The sequence below is a fragment of the Calidris pugnax genome, unplaced genomic scaffold (assembly GCF_001431845.1).
Source record: "Calidris pugnax isolate Ruff unplaced genomic scaffold, ASM143184v1 scaffold18, whole genome shotgun sequence".
Lineage (NCBI taxonomy): Eukaryota > Metazoa > Chordata > Aves > Charadriiformes > Scolopacidae > Calidris > Calidris pugnax.
In genome coordinates, this window is record NW_015090812.1 from 1429002 (window position 1) to 1446895 (window position 17894).

A 17894-nucleotide genomic window follows, 5' to 3' on the forward strand; every position below is an offset into this window, starting at 1 on the left:
TCAATAGGAAAAGGAGAAAGAAAGGCACAGCCAAAAAAGGAGAGAATTTGCGCAATTTCTGTTACAGGAGGAACTGTAATGCAAAAAGCATTGTCACCTTTCGTTTGTATGGAAGGTCCTTCTCTCTTGTATCAGAGTTTCCACAGGTAAATATGCCCCTTGAAAAATTAAATTGCAAACCAGTTTTGTTTCTGTTTCTTGATTCTTTGAGTGGGAATCAGGAACCCCGTGTGTGGTCTGTCCCTCTGACACCGAACTGACCCTGTGGCCTCGGTTTCCAACACACAAAATCTTCGTGATCCTATGTGTTGGATGTGTCCTCACTGCCCCATCCCAGGCAGAGCCACGCTCCCAAAGCCAGCCCACAACCGGGAATACAACACACCTCTCTGTTGGAGAGATGTGATCTCACCTGAAGAGAGTGCTTGTTTTTGTAAGATAGAAATCAGAACTTTATCTTTCTTCTGAGCTGCCCAGGTTGGGCTATCAGTCAGGAGGGTGAGGGTCACTGAGTGCATTGGGGACGACATCCATCGACATGATGCAAAGCAAGAAACCTGGTACTAAATGCGACGTATCAGAGACCATCACTGCCTTTCAGAAAGCAAACAGCGCTGAGGATCAGGTGGAGCAGGGCTGGGGTAAAACTGTGCCCCAACCCCAAGCTTCTGTAAAGATCAGAAAGATCCTTTTGTGATGTTTGACTTATTTTTCCCACTGGGGTGCGTGGCAAGGCCTGGCTCTACCATGTTTTTTTCGGGGTACAGCTTCCCGACGGCTGGTCGCCGGCAGAGAGGGCAAGCTCTGGGCTTGCAGCTTCTCCCTCTCGGTCCCTCAAGCAATCTGGCACCCATGGGGCTGCCACCATCTCTCCTGCACTGAAGGGTCGAGCTCCTTGCTGAAAAATCTGCGCTACACCTTGTAGACTGAATTTTGCATACAGAGCTCGTTTGCAGGGAAACGCAATGGCGGTAAATAAATAAGTAACGGGAGCCAAACCGGCGGTGTGGTGAATCGGCAAAGCTCCCTCCAGATAAATGGAAAGAACTCGCGGTGACAAACGTTTCCTTTGAGCCTGGGACTGAGATTGTAAGAATTCTGCATGTCTGCATAAACTGACTGATAGCAAAGGAGTTTCTAGTCCCCCTCATGGCACACACAAATGTCTGTTAAAGACATAAATATTTAAAAACAACAGCTAGACGAAGAGGGTTAGCTTTCATTTCATCTAATTTGGCAAGCATTAGATACACCCACTAGAAATCATTTTATTTTGTGTAATTTAATAGCAGATCTATTGTAGCATCGCAGTTTCTGACATACCGAAACAAATCAATGTGGCCTTTTTTTAAGTTCAGAATTAATATAAGGCTGTATTTCAAATGTTAGATGGAAATCAATAAAGATTAAAACCTTTCTGTGTTATTCACTTGTTTGCATCCTCTGCTGCAAAGTTTATTTGCCTTCCTGCATGCAATACAGAGACTTTGATCCTTGTTCAAATATCTCTGATTTTTTACTTCCCCCGTGTTTGATCTGGTTCTCAGGTGAGAAATATTGGCAAAACTTGTTAGAGTTACACCTGCCAATGGCAGCGCACAGGCGAGCAACATGAAATTATATAAACTGTACTCTGCATGCCCTTTGGGTTCTTACACATCAGAATAATATTCCCATAGAAATCAATCTGAGATTTTAATTTATTAAACCTGCTCTCTTCTCCCCGCCCCCCCACCCTTAAAGGGATAGATGGAGATAGGGAGGAGGAAGCGAGATAACATCAAATAAACCAGGTTTAGAATGGTCATGGATGACCTTCACAATATGCGTTTTGCAATTTTGGGTGGATTAGAGGGAAACTAATGATGGCTTTGAAATGAGCTTTTGGATAAAGCTTGGGAAACTCTAATCATTACAAATCCACTACTTAAGAGAACAATTCTGTGTAACACACTGCAGCTTTAAAGCGTACACGTCTCGTTCTCCTTCCTCCTCTCAACAAGCTTATTTTGCTTTCACTTATTCTACTCTTCTTATAGGAGCCCAGCGACTGGTTTAATTTTCTGCCCTGCCTTTTAATTTAAGGGAGCCTATTGGGTTTTTTTTTTGCCATTGCATTGCCCTTACAGTGCCTTTTGCATTTAGTTGAGGACTCATAGAGTTAACAGGCTGGGGAACAGAGAGAGAGGGAAAAAAAAAACCCCACTTGCATTAAGCCTGAAGCCTGTCACCTTTTCTTGGCAATTACACTGCTAATGGCTGGGTCCCAAGCAAAGTGGCAAAGAATATCTCTTCTCACGTTCCCAACTCACAGTGCATTCCCAAATACCAGATGGTGTTTTTGGAATCCATTTCACTATGTTTGATATGACAATACTTTTGTATAATGTTAAATTATATATAACCATTTCAAATAGCCGATATCAGGACAAGGCAAGGCAAGGAATATTAGACGCAAGGAGGAAAGAGAGAAACCGAAGCCTGAAGGTTCTCATCTCCTCCTGTTGTATCTCGTGTCTCTCAGATTTTTGTGTAATTTGAACAAAAGAGGAAATAAAAGTGGTTCAACAGACCAGCTCTTGCGGTGGTACTGTACAGAAATGGTGTTGTTTCCTTCCCAGAACTTGGTGTACATCTTAGGACGCCTGCCAGCTCTACAGGAGGCAAGTGCAAGATCATAAATAGTGCGGAGAAAGCAGGAAAAAAGAAAAAGGGGAAAAACCCCAGTCCTGAGTAAACAAGTCCCACCATTTTCTTTACAGACTTCTCCTTGAGATCTTGGGAAAAACAAGGCCCAGAAAATTCAGGAGGGGTAAATTGGTACGTCCCCATTAACTTTGGTGGAGCTACACCAGTTGACAGGAGTCAAGCAATTGTCCCAGAATATTTAAGTTGAAGTAATCTGGGTCTATGCAGGAAGACATCTATACATCTTACTGAAGGTGAATCCAATGATGAACCATTTCAACTTTATCTTAACAATGAGGGACTTAGAGGGGTTGGGAAATACACACTGAAACCAGGCCACAGATTCAGCTGCAACACAATTCATCACGCCTGAAGTGAAGAACAGAAGCAGCTTGGCCATTCCTCAGGAGACAACCAGGACCTCAGCTTTAGGAGGGGACAAAGATTTTCCTTTTGTTGGCCACACTACAAACAATTTCTTAAGAAGAGGAAGAAAATACACTACCAGGGGAAAAAAAGTATTTGAGACAATCAGTGGCCCATCAGTCTGCCAGTGACGCCATTTTCATTACCAGAACCCCATCGGTTAAACGCTGGTTACAGTTTTGTGATTTCTAAACTTAAATTGTTTATTTTAACGTAGCCAGAATTTTGTTTTCTTCTCAGTTGCAGCTCAAGGCGCATTTTAACAACCAGCAAGCTTTCAGGATAAATGCTTACCAACAAAAAAACAGTTCCCTAGCTTAACTGTAACATGAATATTGAAACTATAAGGACACAACTTCGCAAGTAATTTGTCTAGTTCAGGCAGGTTTTTTTTCCTGCATATGCCGCAAACCTGTGGCGCACATCATCCAAATGAAGGTTTTGTTCATCTGGCTACGCAGGAGCAACTTACCACATCACTACTTACTTTTTACACAACAAAACCCTGATTTTTCCCTCTTGGTTCCTTCCACTGCCAGCATACAGTAAAGATTATCAACCCCTGAAAGGATCATCCAGATCCAGTGACTACTACATAATTAACAATAACTTGTAGTAATGCAATTTAAGAGTCTCTTTAATGGGCATAGATGGCAGAATGTATAGCCCATCTTTCTTTGTCATCCTAGAAAAGGGGCCCCATGCGGAGCTGCTGGTTGCTGAGTGATGCTTTGTAGTCTGTACCAGACAGTTGCACAGTACCAGCTGCATTGGCAGGTAGCCGAAGTGCAAAGAGATAGCTGCCAAGCTATGCTATACAAAGGAAGCGGTGCCAGAGAGAAAGGGACCTTTGCGTGAAGTCACCTTTGACCCCCGAGCCAGCATGGATCCCATATTCATCAATTCCAGACAATTGCATCTTTCATTCCACCACAAACTATGATTAGAAAGGGCCCATTTGTGATAGTGATTGTTAGTTTACAGTTCCCAGAGATTGGATTATTTAATCTTTAGTTCTGTTGGCAGCAATATTTTCCCTAACCTTTTGTAGTGGCACGCCAGTGATAATCTAACATATGTATATAGGGAGTTATACACACACATACACACAGGCACCTCCTTCCCCACCAAAACCGGATAAAGATGCAAAGAAAAGGGAAAAGCTGCAGCACACAAACTCACGTTGTTTGGCAAACACTGTGCTAGTGTAAATTTTCAGAATTCACTCTGGAAAGTGCAGTGCGCTCCATTGCAGCAGTATCTCAACTTCTGGCCACAGACCTGACTTTCCTACAGCTCTTTCCATTTGATAGGAAAGCTTTGGCTTGAGAGAACTGAGATCTACCAGAGGCGTTATTTTCAGATTACTTTTTTTTTTTTTTTTTAATTTATAATTTCTATAAATATTGACTGCTTGTAGTACATGCAAAAAGAAGAGGAACATTTAACAGATTTTAAACAGGCTCATGAGAAAACTCCCAATGACAAGCCAACCCACTATCTGAGGGGTGCAGGGGGGAGACAGCACACAGAATAAAAGCAGCAGGGAAGCGTCTGGGCCTGGTTCCTGCTACTGCTCTCCTGTGTGTCTGGCTTTGATATCGCGAGCCCTATTGAAATCGATGGCAGAGCTCACAAGGTGCATGTGTATGTCAGCATTTTGCAAGTTTGGGATCTTTAGCAAATGGGTCTTCAATAGCAAACTGCCCCCATCTGCCCCCTCAAAACTTCACACAGCACTTCCTTGAGCAATAAAGCAAGTTGCTGGCACAATCAACAAGTAAGTAAAGAATATAAGATCTCTGAGAGTATAACTCTTAGCAATGACTTTCTATAGTGTTTAGGAGGAATAGGGGTAAAACCCCCACTAGAGTCACATGAAGAACTTACACTTGCAATTGGAAGTGGAGAGAAAAGGGGAAAAAAAAAAAGAAAAAAAACCCACAAAAAAAGGTCGGGAGTCTATAAAACTTTCATGAAAATCCGTTTTGATCTCATCCTTTGGTCTTATCTCAGAGATGTTAGCTGAAGGGAAAAAATCCCTCTACCTGAGGGCTGGCCGTATTGTGCTGCACCTGACTTCTGGCTCACATGCGAGACCGTCTGTTCTTTATTTTCACTCTGTATGAAGCTAATGGAATTTGCAGTTGATTAACCTCAAATCTGGAGTAATGATCCAGCCTGGGACTGCAGCTGGCAATGCTGGGGCTATTTGTACTTCTTAACTGAGTAAGACAGCAACAAGTCTAATGGCACAAAGGTAAGGATCCCAGATAGATGGGCAAATGTCAGAGGGGCACTAAAGGAGTTGAGAACATGGCCCGAGTGAGCAGACAGTGGCCCCCCTCCCCACAGAGAGGTGGGAGCACCAACTCATAGCAAAATTAATCATGAGATAATACACTAAAAAGTATATGGCTCCACTTATTCAGTGATATTCTATGGGGGACACTCAAACCACAAGATTTACCCTTTCTGCACACCGAAGCCATGCATTAGAAAAAGGTCACCTATGGAGAAACAGCCTCCGTAGAAAATTTAGGAGACCCATGGTCCTAAAACTTCTCTACAACTTCACTCTGTGTGATGGAGAGCAAAGTCTTCATTAGATCAGCAGCGCAACATGCAGAGCAGAATTGTACTGTATTATTTGTATTTATTTATTTGTGCCGATTTAATTACTCTGTCTGAAATATGAAAAATGGCAGTTGAATTGCTGCAGATGAACACCACCAGAAAACAATTCAAGCATTTTTTTTCTTAATAGATGTGTTTCTGTTTTTTTTCCCTTCACAATTGTTTAAAGCTTCAATGAAAAGAATTACACAAATGTGCACCAATCCTCGGAACTAATTTAGTTTAGCAAGTGCTTCACACATCTTCATTTACTGAACAATGTTACTTTCAAATCATGACAACATTCTTCCTTCCTCGCCTCATGACTAATACAGTGTTATTCAAGCCGCTCCTCTTCAGACACTTCAGATCTTTACAAATCTTTCCCCCCAGCTTTACCACCTGATTTCTAATTAAAATCAAACTGAGAAAGTTCCTTCCACTCACATAAATCCCACAACCCCAGGACGGCGACAGGCACTACTGAAAAGGGTACTGCTTGGCGTTCCTTCCATCCCATAGTTTGGAAAAGAAACTTCTTCAAAGTTAAAATATCTAAAGAGTTAGACAAAATGAGCAGAGAGCTGGAATGAGCTGTGCTTGGTCTTGAGCTCTTATATTCTTTGTTGGGTAAATAAGTCTTAATGTGATGTAGTGAAAACGATTTTACAGTCTGAGGAAGATCATTCTCTCCATCCTATATAAGACTTGTCAAATTAATGACTACCAGTGGACTTCCCTAACACTACGTTACTGTCTGTATTTTATTTATATATCGTGCATGTAAATATACATGTGCACGCGCACACACACACACACTGTGTGTACTATATGTCAACAACTAATCAAAAATTGTTTGCCCACAAGCATATGTGAAAAATTCATCTAAATAATTGTACATTTAATTTTTAATGAAATCCCAGTAATCCACTCAATTTACCAAACTCTGACTAAATATGAAAAAAGTGGCGTGAACAGAGATCTCTGTGTCTTACACGGTGTGAGCGTATGCACCACTTCAGGCATCCTCAGTCAAGTTTTATTACAATATTATCTTGATTTTGAGATCACTGCTTTTACTTGTGTGCAGAGTGAAGAAGCATATGCTATATGAGTAACCCATAGTGTTTGGCTTAAAGGCAAAATAAAAGTCAGCAATAAATAAACAGTAAAACACAGACTGCTGGTAGATGGAAAGAATCCACAGCTTATGAGGTCTTTCCTGCCTTTAGTTCCTTAATTCTGCAAAAGCTTATATTCATAAGTAACTTCTTTTTTACAAAATGATGTACTTCAATTATAGAATCTATCTTCAGATAATGTTGGAAACCCATTAATTAGCATCTAACACCCTTTTTGAGGTGAGTGAGTTTATTATTCTGCTCCATAGACGGGGAGGGTGAGACGTACAGAAATTAGAGTGATAGATTTGGCAGACCTCCGCAGAAACCGAGGGAAACACGTTGCGTATCTGCTTGTAAGAACACACATTTAAGCAGGCACCTGCATTTTGCAGGTGCAAACACCTACAGCATACAAATAATAATTCTAAGCCATGCTCGTGCACACCCGTCCTGGAGCGTGCACCCAGAAAACTCGTTAGAACAAAGAAATTTGCAAGCACGAACACATACGTGGAAATGCAGGTGTTTGATTATTTCAACCCAAAGCACATGAACAGATGTTTGCATCAAATTGAAATTGTCACCATCCTCAAAGCTCTGCAGCTCTGTCATTCCACCCTCATCGGTCTGTTTATTTCTCATATTCCAGAAGGCCTCGTCTCACACTGTTTTTTAGGGTACAACTTCCCCTCATCTTGTCTCCAGCCCCTTATCCTATTGAACGGGAAAAGAACAATTCCCAGCCCAACCATCTTTCCGTTCTTAGGTAGCCAACCATTCACATTTGGACTAGGCAAATGTTTTTTAGTTAAGGTTTTGTGCTCCTCACCAGTGTCACTGCATATCACTATCGTGAAGATCTTGGTTTTTATGCAGGATCAGTTCCATGATCCCTGGAGGTATCTAAAAGATGGGTCAGAGAGCTTAGAGACACGGTTTAGTGATGGTTTTTTATCAGGGTTAAGTTGATGGTTGGACTAGATAATCTTAAAGGTCCGTTCCAACCTAGACCAATCTATGATTCTATGATCATAGAGCAGATCTGAGAACAGATGGACAAGTCACAGACAGGTGGACTGCACTGTTCAAAGATGGGAACAACTGGTTCCATAAGGGCATGTAGCTCCTGAGGTTAACATGCTGTGAAACCACAGACTTTGTCAAACTTCAACTGGGAGACACCAGGATGGGGACATGATGCACAAAGGAGCATTAGACTTCTCTGAATCCCAGTGCCACAGAGTCAGCCTGGTCTTCGCTCCTTTTTCTTTTCCTTTTCTCAGTTTTCACTAGGGTTTAGAGCAAAGTTCCCTACAATATTCCCTGAAATTTTGGAATTGAGCAGATGCAATCAAAAGCGGTTGCGTTGCTGATCATGGGGGACTTCTCATGGAGCTGGCACAGAGCCTCACTTTGTTCACCCACTGCTGTTGTCCTGTGGCTCTTTGGCTTCCTGCTACGGAGTTGCCTTAGTGCAGAAGAGTTTGGGCAAATAAGCTACTAATCTGCAATTCAAACCATGCCTCTGCATCTGAAGGGAGGAAAATAAACCCACAAAGTTATTTGTTTGTGCAGTGGTCCAGTGACTGGGAGATCAGAGCAGTTGGTAGCCCATATGTTACTGAATGGGATTCTAAGTAACAAAAAAGCAACAATTTCAAAGAGAGATTTGGAGGAGAAGGAGAGAAAAATCTTGTGATCCACTCTCCCTTGGCCACTGCTCTTCACAATGCCAGAAAAAATATTCTGATACCAAAGCCCGTCCTCCTTCCTGTCTCCTTTACAGTGCCCAGATACCTATGTTTTGGCCAATCCTTTTCTTTCCATTCTTCAGACTTTCTCTTCTCAACATAAACTTAAATTAGAAACCAGCAAACGTCATTGCTTGCCAGGAGCCAGGCCTTCACCAAGGACTTCCCACTGTTTTAGGCCTATGTCCTCTCCCTACATGCCCACATATCTCTGCGGAAGTTATTTTCCATGTTTCTCTGCAGAAAACTCTTAGAAAACTTCATTAAGAATGAAAAGAATGGGTGTCCATAGAAATGTAATAAAATTTCAACAACTCTACATATCTCTGTAGTGAAAAAGTTGTATCCTATAAAATCAGGTGTGACAGTTATAAGCTGTAAGAAAGTCCCTATTTTCTTTTAAATTGTTTTTTAACATTATTCATCGATATTTGAACATGAGGGAATTCCTTGGGTGTGGTAAATAATGTCTTCTGCTACAGTTTCCTTCACTGCGTGTGGCGGACAGACAGCCCATCTTTTAAGCTTCATTTCCTTAGGAAACCAAGATAAAAGAGAGGAAGCAACAAGTCCTAATGAGATGCCCATATGCATTGCAGTTTGTTGAAACTGTAAGTTCTCATTAGCAGCAGATGACCAGTAAATTTGAGTTTTGCTTGTGTTTGCTTATAATCCTTGAAAACTTGTTTTTATTTGCACTCCTGTAAAAACCTCAGTGATTCACCTTTCAGCCACCGCCTGAAATAACCCATGTTTAATCTACTCTTCTTAACCTGCTCTTTCAAATAACGCCAGAAGAGAAAATTCTAGTAAAAAAATAGACAAACAGAAGTGTACATGCATGTTGTTTCTATTTGTTCCCGAGAGCAAGCATAAATATTAACTGAATGAACAAGCAAATGGGACAGTTATTCTCCTTTCTTATTGAACGTAAAAGGTTAATCTGGGTCATTTTGGAATACTCTATATTTCTTTGACGTAAACCAATAAGCTATGCTCTACTTTCCATTTCCATTTTCTTTACTAAAGATGACTGCTTATAAGTATCAGCATATTTCCATGCAAAATCAGGTCCATTTTCTCCAGCTTAATTGAATTCTGGATTTAAAAATAATACAGAAAAACTCCTCTCTAATTTACTCACAAACTCTCTCAGTTATGGTGCTCCATCAGTGACCACTTCCACCCTGTGTCTTTTGAGTTAGTCACGTTTAAAGCAGAAAGGCCTATTTGAGAGCCACTATTTGTGCTCTTAATTTCCACACTGCCCCTATTGACAACCTCGATCCGTGTGTGCGAGATTCCAATTGGGTTGTGAAATTAATATGGCTGTTTGCGTACATCAAGGGCAACCTGCACTCCTTTGAAAGCAAGGGCATTGCAATTATTGGTAGTAAAAGTCTACAAGCTTATAGTGCCATCTGTACTATCCAACACTTCCACCCATATCTAGTTGTATTGCTAACTTTGCGTTTCACAGCCTCTGAAAAAAAAAAAAAAACACCACCAAAGAACAACAGACATGCTTATACAGGCAAAATATTTTGAATCTCACTCCATTAGCCAGCACATCTATTTCATCTGTTCTAATGATTTTTATCTTATTAAGAACTACTCTTCAATAATCCACCCTATGGAAAATAGATGCAGAGATCTTCGTTACAGTGAATGGAAGTTCTAAAACATTTGTATCGGGCTTGTCCAGCGACTGCTCTGAAGGCACCTCGATCAGCCCGGCTCCTGCTGCTCTGAGATTGGTTGGATTTCTTGGGAGTGTGGCTTTTTTTGGGGTGGATAAACTATGTGTGCATCGCACACGTAAAGTGTCTGTATGTACGTGGTACAAAGAGCTCCAGCCATGGCAATGAGCTCTGTAATTATTACCTGCAGCACTTGTGAAAGAGAAGCTCCTAGTGACATTAATGGAAATAACAAAGATGTTATCAATCCAAAACAGGCTATTACGAACGAGCATATTTGTCTTCAAATATCAAGAAAGGTTTGATTCATCCTAAAATCATCTTTAAATATTAATCAGTGTCAGTGACCACATCTGAGGGAGAGGAGTGAAGCATGCTTCTAGCAGCACAGTGAGATTCTTTTCACGCTGAAATTAAAACATGAGGAACCTTTCAATAAAGCAAAAACATTACCTTTTTTCTTTCATAGGAGGTAGGGAAAGTAAATATTTACTTCCTTATAAAAAGTTTCAGATTGCTTTTTGTTCACATGGAAACTACTGGGACTTTGCCAGCAAAAAGTTTCAGAATATTCTTTTATTTTCACCTCCATTTTTGATTACTCCCAGTACTGGTGAGGGCTTGCCTAACGTAGAAGGATCAGACTGCCAGAGACCATCACAAACATCCCAGTCAATTTAAAGATCCAGTCCCAGTGTTCAAACTGGAGTCTATGATTAGTGTCACAGCCTTTGGATTCAGATCAAGGTGTTAAGACCTTTCAGGCAGTCCCTGTCTTTTTTGGTTTTCTTGCATGGTCTGGTGTTCAATACAGTCCTGACACCTCCAGATCTCAATCCAGTGTGTAAAATTAAATGATGGTGAGTGGCAGCACAGAGACACCTTAGGTCCAGCACGAACTGAGGTTAGAAGTCTTCCTATTTATCCCTCACAAGATACGTCCTCCAGATTGTACAATTACTTGCTTTTACCAACTATCATAACCATCTCATAACCAAGGGCCGTGACCAGCTCTAGAAATAACACATGGACATCAAGAGGGAGAATGAGCTGACCCATAAGGGTACAAAGCCAGGCTCTTCTTCCGTCCCTCCTGGTTAGACAGCTTTCTACACAACATGCTTCTCCCCGGTTAATGCTGGGGAAGGATGTTGGACCTCCGGCTCCTGGTTCAGAGGGTGGCACTGGAAGCACAGGCAAAGTTTTATGGATAAACTGGCTTTTCTTTCTAGCCCTTCCTCAGGAAGTCCTACAGCTACGCCACCGTGTTACAACAAACACAAAAGTTTCTGAGGGTTGAACAAGGGTTAACATGGCGTGATCTCCTCTTACTAAAATGATGTCATTTCCCTCCCCCCTCCCTGAAAGTATCTGTTGCTTGGTTGTTTACATACTAAAGTTAATTTAAAATATATATTATAGACCTGCGTGGTTTAAAATTGAATGAATTCTCATATCTGAAGACATTTATACAAATTTAATTTAAACCTACCGTGCTTCAGTGTTATTAAAAACTATTGGTTTTTAGCCACAAACTACCCATTTTCCTTGTTTTCCGCATTTTCTCCAGAAAAATTAAGACTAAGAAAACAGAAGTACTTATACATGGTAGAAATTGTCCCAATGAGTTTATAATCCAGTGTAAGTTACACAGTACTGATAAGTAAAGGAAGTTCAACCAGACAGTTTAATCCTCCAATTTCCTGTCTTCTAATCAGCCACTGACTCCTCTGACTTTAAATTAGAAACATTCATGGCAATATTCAGGACAGGTGAAGGAGTAGAAAACAACCAGGGAAAATACTTATAAGCAAAAGGAGGCAACGTATAGAAAATGAAGATACTGTAAAGTATGTAAAACAATGCACTGAATACATGTGTTTAAGTTATATACGGAATTTAGCAACTCTGACAGAGAAGGAATAATTTTATTAAAAACATTTATACAGCAGCTGAGCAACGCACAAACATATGAGAGTTCCTGTATAAAACAAAGAAAATCCATGCTGCAATGTTACACTTTGTTCACACTTTGTTATTTTTATAGAGGCAGGAGCAGGATAATTATTAATACATGTATGCTTTTTGATAGACAGCAAATTATAAGTAGGAAGCACAAATCAGCAAAGCCACGTATGGTTCAACAGCATGTGGGGATTAACATGATAAACTTGGATGAGAGTGTATATATGCATGTATGTATAGATACGCTCAGTGATTTAAACAAGAAATACCACTTTTGAGCATTTCATGCTTCTGGACTTTTTTAGCTTCGGTGGTAACGATTAGCTTTCCATCTGATGAAATTAAATATTTATTAGATGCACCATTATTTTTAATCTCATTTGCAATGGGATTTATAGTGAGGATTCTATTAATTCTTAATTGATGGAAATGCTAGTAACATTTTGAATTTTTCTCTTTTTTTTTTACTGCATAAATTACCTGAGCAATTTCAGCTATTCCTCTGAAAAAGCGGAGCACAGAGGTGTCAAAGAAAAGTATTTACCAAGAGCTTCAGTGAAGAAATGATGTTGAGTTCAAAACCTTTAAAGCAACAACATGACCACTTCAAGTCCAGTCCTATTATCTATAATAAAGTCTCTTTTAACTTATGGCATCTAAAGGAAATAGAGGCATAAACATCAAACTATGGATTGATAGTTGGATAATAAAACTAGACAACAATTATTTTGGAAAATGACTGGAAGATCTGCTTTAACTGTCATATTCAATAACAGCAGTTTGCATGCTAACTCATACATGGAGTCATTTGAAATGGCTCCTTATTTATTAATGAGGCTTTCTTTTTTTTTTTTTTTTTTTTTTTTTTATTAAAAAAAAAAAAAAAAAAAAAAAAAAAAAAAAAAAAAAAAAAAAAAAGTTCTAGGAAAAATATTAAACCCTTTACTTCTTAAAATAAAACCTTTTTTTTTTTTTTTTTTTTTTTTTCTTCAGATATTTCATGAAGGAGAACATTTTGGGGTTTGAAATTGTTTGGACTGAGACAACTCAAATGCGTCAAAGTTGGGTCTCAGTCACTCAGGTAAGTAAACCTGGAGCTGCTCCACTTTTCCTGTAGTGACTCCAGGCTGAGGGTGGTGTAAATCTGGAGCAGAATTTGGCCCAGGGTCTTTAGTTTTGTATCGTCATTGAGAATTTTCCTCCAGTATATACCTTTGCTGCACGTGTAGTTCAATAACCCCGTGCAAAGGAATTTTGCAGACAATCCCTTATTAAGCATATATAATATTCACATCATATTGGCTTGCTAGAGCAAATAATTTAAAAAAAATAATCAGCTTGAAATAAATGTTTATGAAAGTAGCGCAGCTGCACATATTTTTTACAAATGCAAGACAGAGTACCGAAACTTTTCTATGACTAACCCTTTAGTGTCTCTATGACAGCATCAAATTTAAATAAAAAGTGCCAATGACTACGGAGTAATGATCATTTTTCCAACAAACTGATTTCTCTCTTATCTTCAGGCTGCTACACCAGCTAAAGTATTTGCTATTACTTATATGTTAAAAAATATAATTCCTTCTTACACAAATTTACAGCATTTTGGCGGAAATTTTCTGCTAAAATGTCACACTGCAATATAGCCAAAATAGTAACTGTTTCTGCGTTTACTTGATTAAAGCGTAAGAAAAAATAGATTAGGTGTAAAAAGACTGCCTTAAAACTGTGGTGACAAATGCAATTATTGCTGAACTACACAAATCCTGTGGGTTCTACTGAAATAGTTTGAAACATTTATAACTGCCCACCAGCAAGAAAAATAACGTTTTTCTTTACTTTGACCTCTTGCTATTTTGGCAAGTAAGATAAAATATATTAGCCATTCCATCAGATGGCTGGATAGAAAAACTAGCTGCGATGAGGAAAACCGAATTAAAGGAGCATTAATAAAGATTATCTATGAAAGAAAATAAGGTCAAAATTAGAACTCTGCATTTTAAAGCCACCTTTCAAAAATGCAAGCTGCTTTGCCCAATGCTAAAATCCATTCATTTTACTAATCATGCAATCAACCAATCTCCATTATCTCCAGCTAGCTATAAACATGCTATAGACCGGAGTGAAAGAGGGAGAGTGTGAGGTTGAGAGACAGAGAGAGAGAGAGAGAAAGAAAGAAAGAAAGAGAGAGAGATTACTACACCCAGCCTTTTATAAAGCCGTTTCTTTCATTATAACAGGTCTTTTCATCAAAATGACACAGAACCTTTAAATTTGGGCATAAGACTCCAGTACAGTACACAGCTCTAGCTCAAAACGGATTTAGAACCTGCTCCAGAAAGAAAACAAACTCCCTCCGTTTGACACATAAATTGTTTACGATTCATTAAAAAGCAAAATTGCATATCACAGGGCTGGCAGCTGAGTCCATATGGGTGCAAGGGGTATTCACTCATCTCTTTGTATGCTGGCAGTACCAAACCGAAGTTTAGCACTGCGCAGCTGAGATTGTGTGCAGCCAGACGAGGCATGAGGTAATTTTAAAAGCTTTATTTGTCTTTAAAACATTAAAATCTGCTCTCTAGCTTAGTTTTGATTAAAAGAACGTGGCAAACGCGATGAGGTTTGGGGGTGGGGGGGAATAATAGATATCTACTTTTTGTCATATGTTTTAGATTCACAGACTGTATGAAAAACTGCTTATTACTCCATCAATAATTGAAACTTTGTACGAAAATTATTTGCAATTAACACATCTATTGTAAAGATCTTGAATTATTCATTTCAGTTAAAAATAACATCTCTTTCATCTAGCACAACTTCTACAAAAAAAAGGCTATTTTAGTGATTTTTTTTGTTCTCTTAGAAAATAAATGGTGTGACGTTCAAGTTTAAGGAGAACTTTCTGCAATGTTTAATCTAAACAACAGCATGTGTGGTTATAAAACTGTTTATTTTTAGGCAAGTGCATTACTAAATGTTTCCAGCATTTTTACATATTATATTCACAGTACTAAAACATCTGTGAAATAAATGTGACTGAAATGAAAACTTCCTCGGACACTTTCTATAGGGTGATAATAACTGCCTAATAACATTTGAGGATACTTATTAAATAATAAACACGGACGTACCTCGTCATAAAAGCAGCCGATAGACAATAAAAGAGAAGCGGTAATAAAATATACAAGTGGCTTAGAATAAGGCAAAATCACAGCATGATAGAAATCGTGTGGTTAAAACAGGCACTTGAAAACTTTGCTTTGAAAATGATAAGTAAGAATCAATAGACTTATTTACAGGGGTTTTAACAAGCTTTAAAAAAAAAAAAAAAAGTCACATGAATAGTCAACAGTTTATGTGCATGCAAATACCCCTTCCCCCTCCAACTTCCCCTGGCAGAAAGTCTAATTGGAAAATCAGTACTATAAGTAAAGTGGTTAGCCTTCCCTATCCCCATTAACCAAAAGCTGCATGTTACATTTCGCTGGCAACCGCTGTCAAACCTCTAATATACGGTTAAAAAAATTAAGAGTTTAGACAAAACAAAACGGAAAAAACCCGAGCCCAAACACCTTTAAATACAAGCCACATGATATACACAATGGCCACCACCAAGCTGCAGAATAAAAACCTTCCGGATCTCACTTTTAAAAGTCTTTCAAGTCCTCAGAGGTCTTAAACTTTCCAAATGATACCAAAATTGGTCCGGGGCGGCGAGGGGGAGGGAAAGCCCCCGACTTGTTTCAGCGTATCATACAATGAAAGTGATCATGCCTTGTTTTGTAATTCCACTCGCCAGTCCTTTTTTAACTGATATCTATGTGAAATGAGCTGAGGTTCACGGTCCAGTTAGGAGCGGATAATACATTCATTGTCCTGGCAGCAAACTTTTCCTCTCACTGGAAGAATTCACGCTTGCCACAAGAATAATAATTACAGAAAACTAAAAATGCGCCGCTAACGAATTAATCCCTAACGGACAACACGCTAACGAGGGCAGTAATGATTTGAGGACTCTCTTCCTCACAACAGGACTTGCATCTTCTGCCACAATGGGCTATTGTGCATCCTCCTAACTCACTATACCTCTTATAGATTCAAGATGTCAAAGGTTGTCTGGCCCGGCTGACCATGACATGCTAGTTAACTCGTTCTACGGAGCACGTTTGGGACTTTATTGAAACTTTAATTGCGCCCAAAAGCAGCTAGAGCCAGACTATGTGGGATCTGTAACACATGGCTCCAGGTCAGCAAAGCCCGGTAACCTGTTCTAACGTAAACAAGCGGAGGGAAAAGTTAGATGGGGGGTCTCCGAGGAAAAGGCAGCACCTCGCAAAACACGCTCCCCTCACACGTGATGATTTTACACCACGACACTGCCGCACCGTTCCAGGCTTTTTACAGTCATCAACTCGCTTTGTAATGGACTGAACTTTCCACCTCCCCTCTTTACAAAATATTGCACGGTAAAAAAAAAAAAAAAAAAATGCACACGCACACGGACGCTTGAAAGCAGCAGATAAAGTAAAACAAACTGAGCGTTAGGCAGCCGACTGAGACAAGTTACTCTGCACAAGGCTTTTTCAAACTACTTCTTTGCATACTTTTTTTTTTTTTTTTTTCTTTCCCTTAAGGAGAATTGAAAAAGCTTCCCTCTGGAAACTGTAGTGCACATTAACGGTCTCCTGTTACACAGGGGAAAGCACACAAGTGGGACAAGTGTGAGGCTGCTCTACTGAAGAGTGTGAAAAAAATCAAATGTTAATTTGATAAATGTGAGGTCTGGGACATTTTGTCAAAGAGGGAGGGAAAGTAGAAAAGGGAGAAAAAAAAAAGCAGCCCTGCTGCCAACTCACCATCCACCAAGTTCTGGCCGAGATGTCGTAGCAGAGCTGCCATTTGATGGAGCCGTCGGAGGTTTTCCCTGCCATTATGCTGTCAGCAAGCTTCATCTGATGCTAACTCACGGGAGATAAGACACCTAATTGAGAAAACATTTGCACTGGCATGTTGGGCAACATGTAGCCCGGTCCATACCATATGGAATCATGGGTAAAAAAAAAAAAATCTCCTTGACAATGAACCAATCTCTCACAGACCCAGTGGCAAGGTGAAGTGGAGATGAAAAGTCATCTGCTCCTAGCACTGTCTTCTCCTCTCTCTCTCTCCCTCTCTCTCCCCCTCTCCCTCTCTCTCACTCACTCCTTTTTTTTTTTTTTTTTTTTTAAATAAGAACCCACTGCTCAACATCAAAGAGAGGCGGTCAAAATTAGGGCTTCATCACTCAGATGATTTTGGTCTGCAAGGTTTTTCTTTCCTTTCCTCTTTTTTAAGGAGAATAAAGAGATTTAATAGGACAAAGGCAGGTAGTGGACTGCGGAGGGAGATCGCCACAGGCTATTAGCCTAAAATTTCTGCTTGACAGATGGAACTGCTTAGAGACTATCATGCAATGTTTTGGGTGTGTTTTTTTTTTTTTTTTTAAAAAAAGACTTTCAGTCTGATTCAGTATCTGTTTATCGCAGCTACTTTTCTCATGTACGTGACCGGGGGGGGGAAAAAGAGTGAGGAAAAATAGAAAAAGAATGCGTCTTTCATTTTCTTTCTTTCTCTTATAATTG

At 39.7% G+C, this 17894-nt stretch overlaps 1 protein-coding gene across 3 annotated transcripts in view; it reads right to left on the minus strand.

The window, feature by feature from the left end:
* Positions 1-17447, minus strand: part of NFIA (nuclear factor I/A) — a 363025-nt gene extending 345578 nt beyond the window's left edge. For 2 of the 3 annotated variants that reach the window (XM_014939240.1, XM_014939239.1), the window contains exon 1: positions 17130-17447. In XM_014939240.1, the coding sequence (XP_014794726.1) occupies positions 17130-17225 (96 nt within the window). In that variant the 5' untranslated portion in view covers positions 17226-17447. The remainder of the gene's footprint in view (positions 1-17129) is intronic. The other variant, XM_014939238.1, reaches the window with a different exon arrangement.
* Positions 17448-17894: the final 447 nt, after the last annotated feature.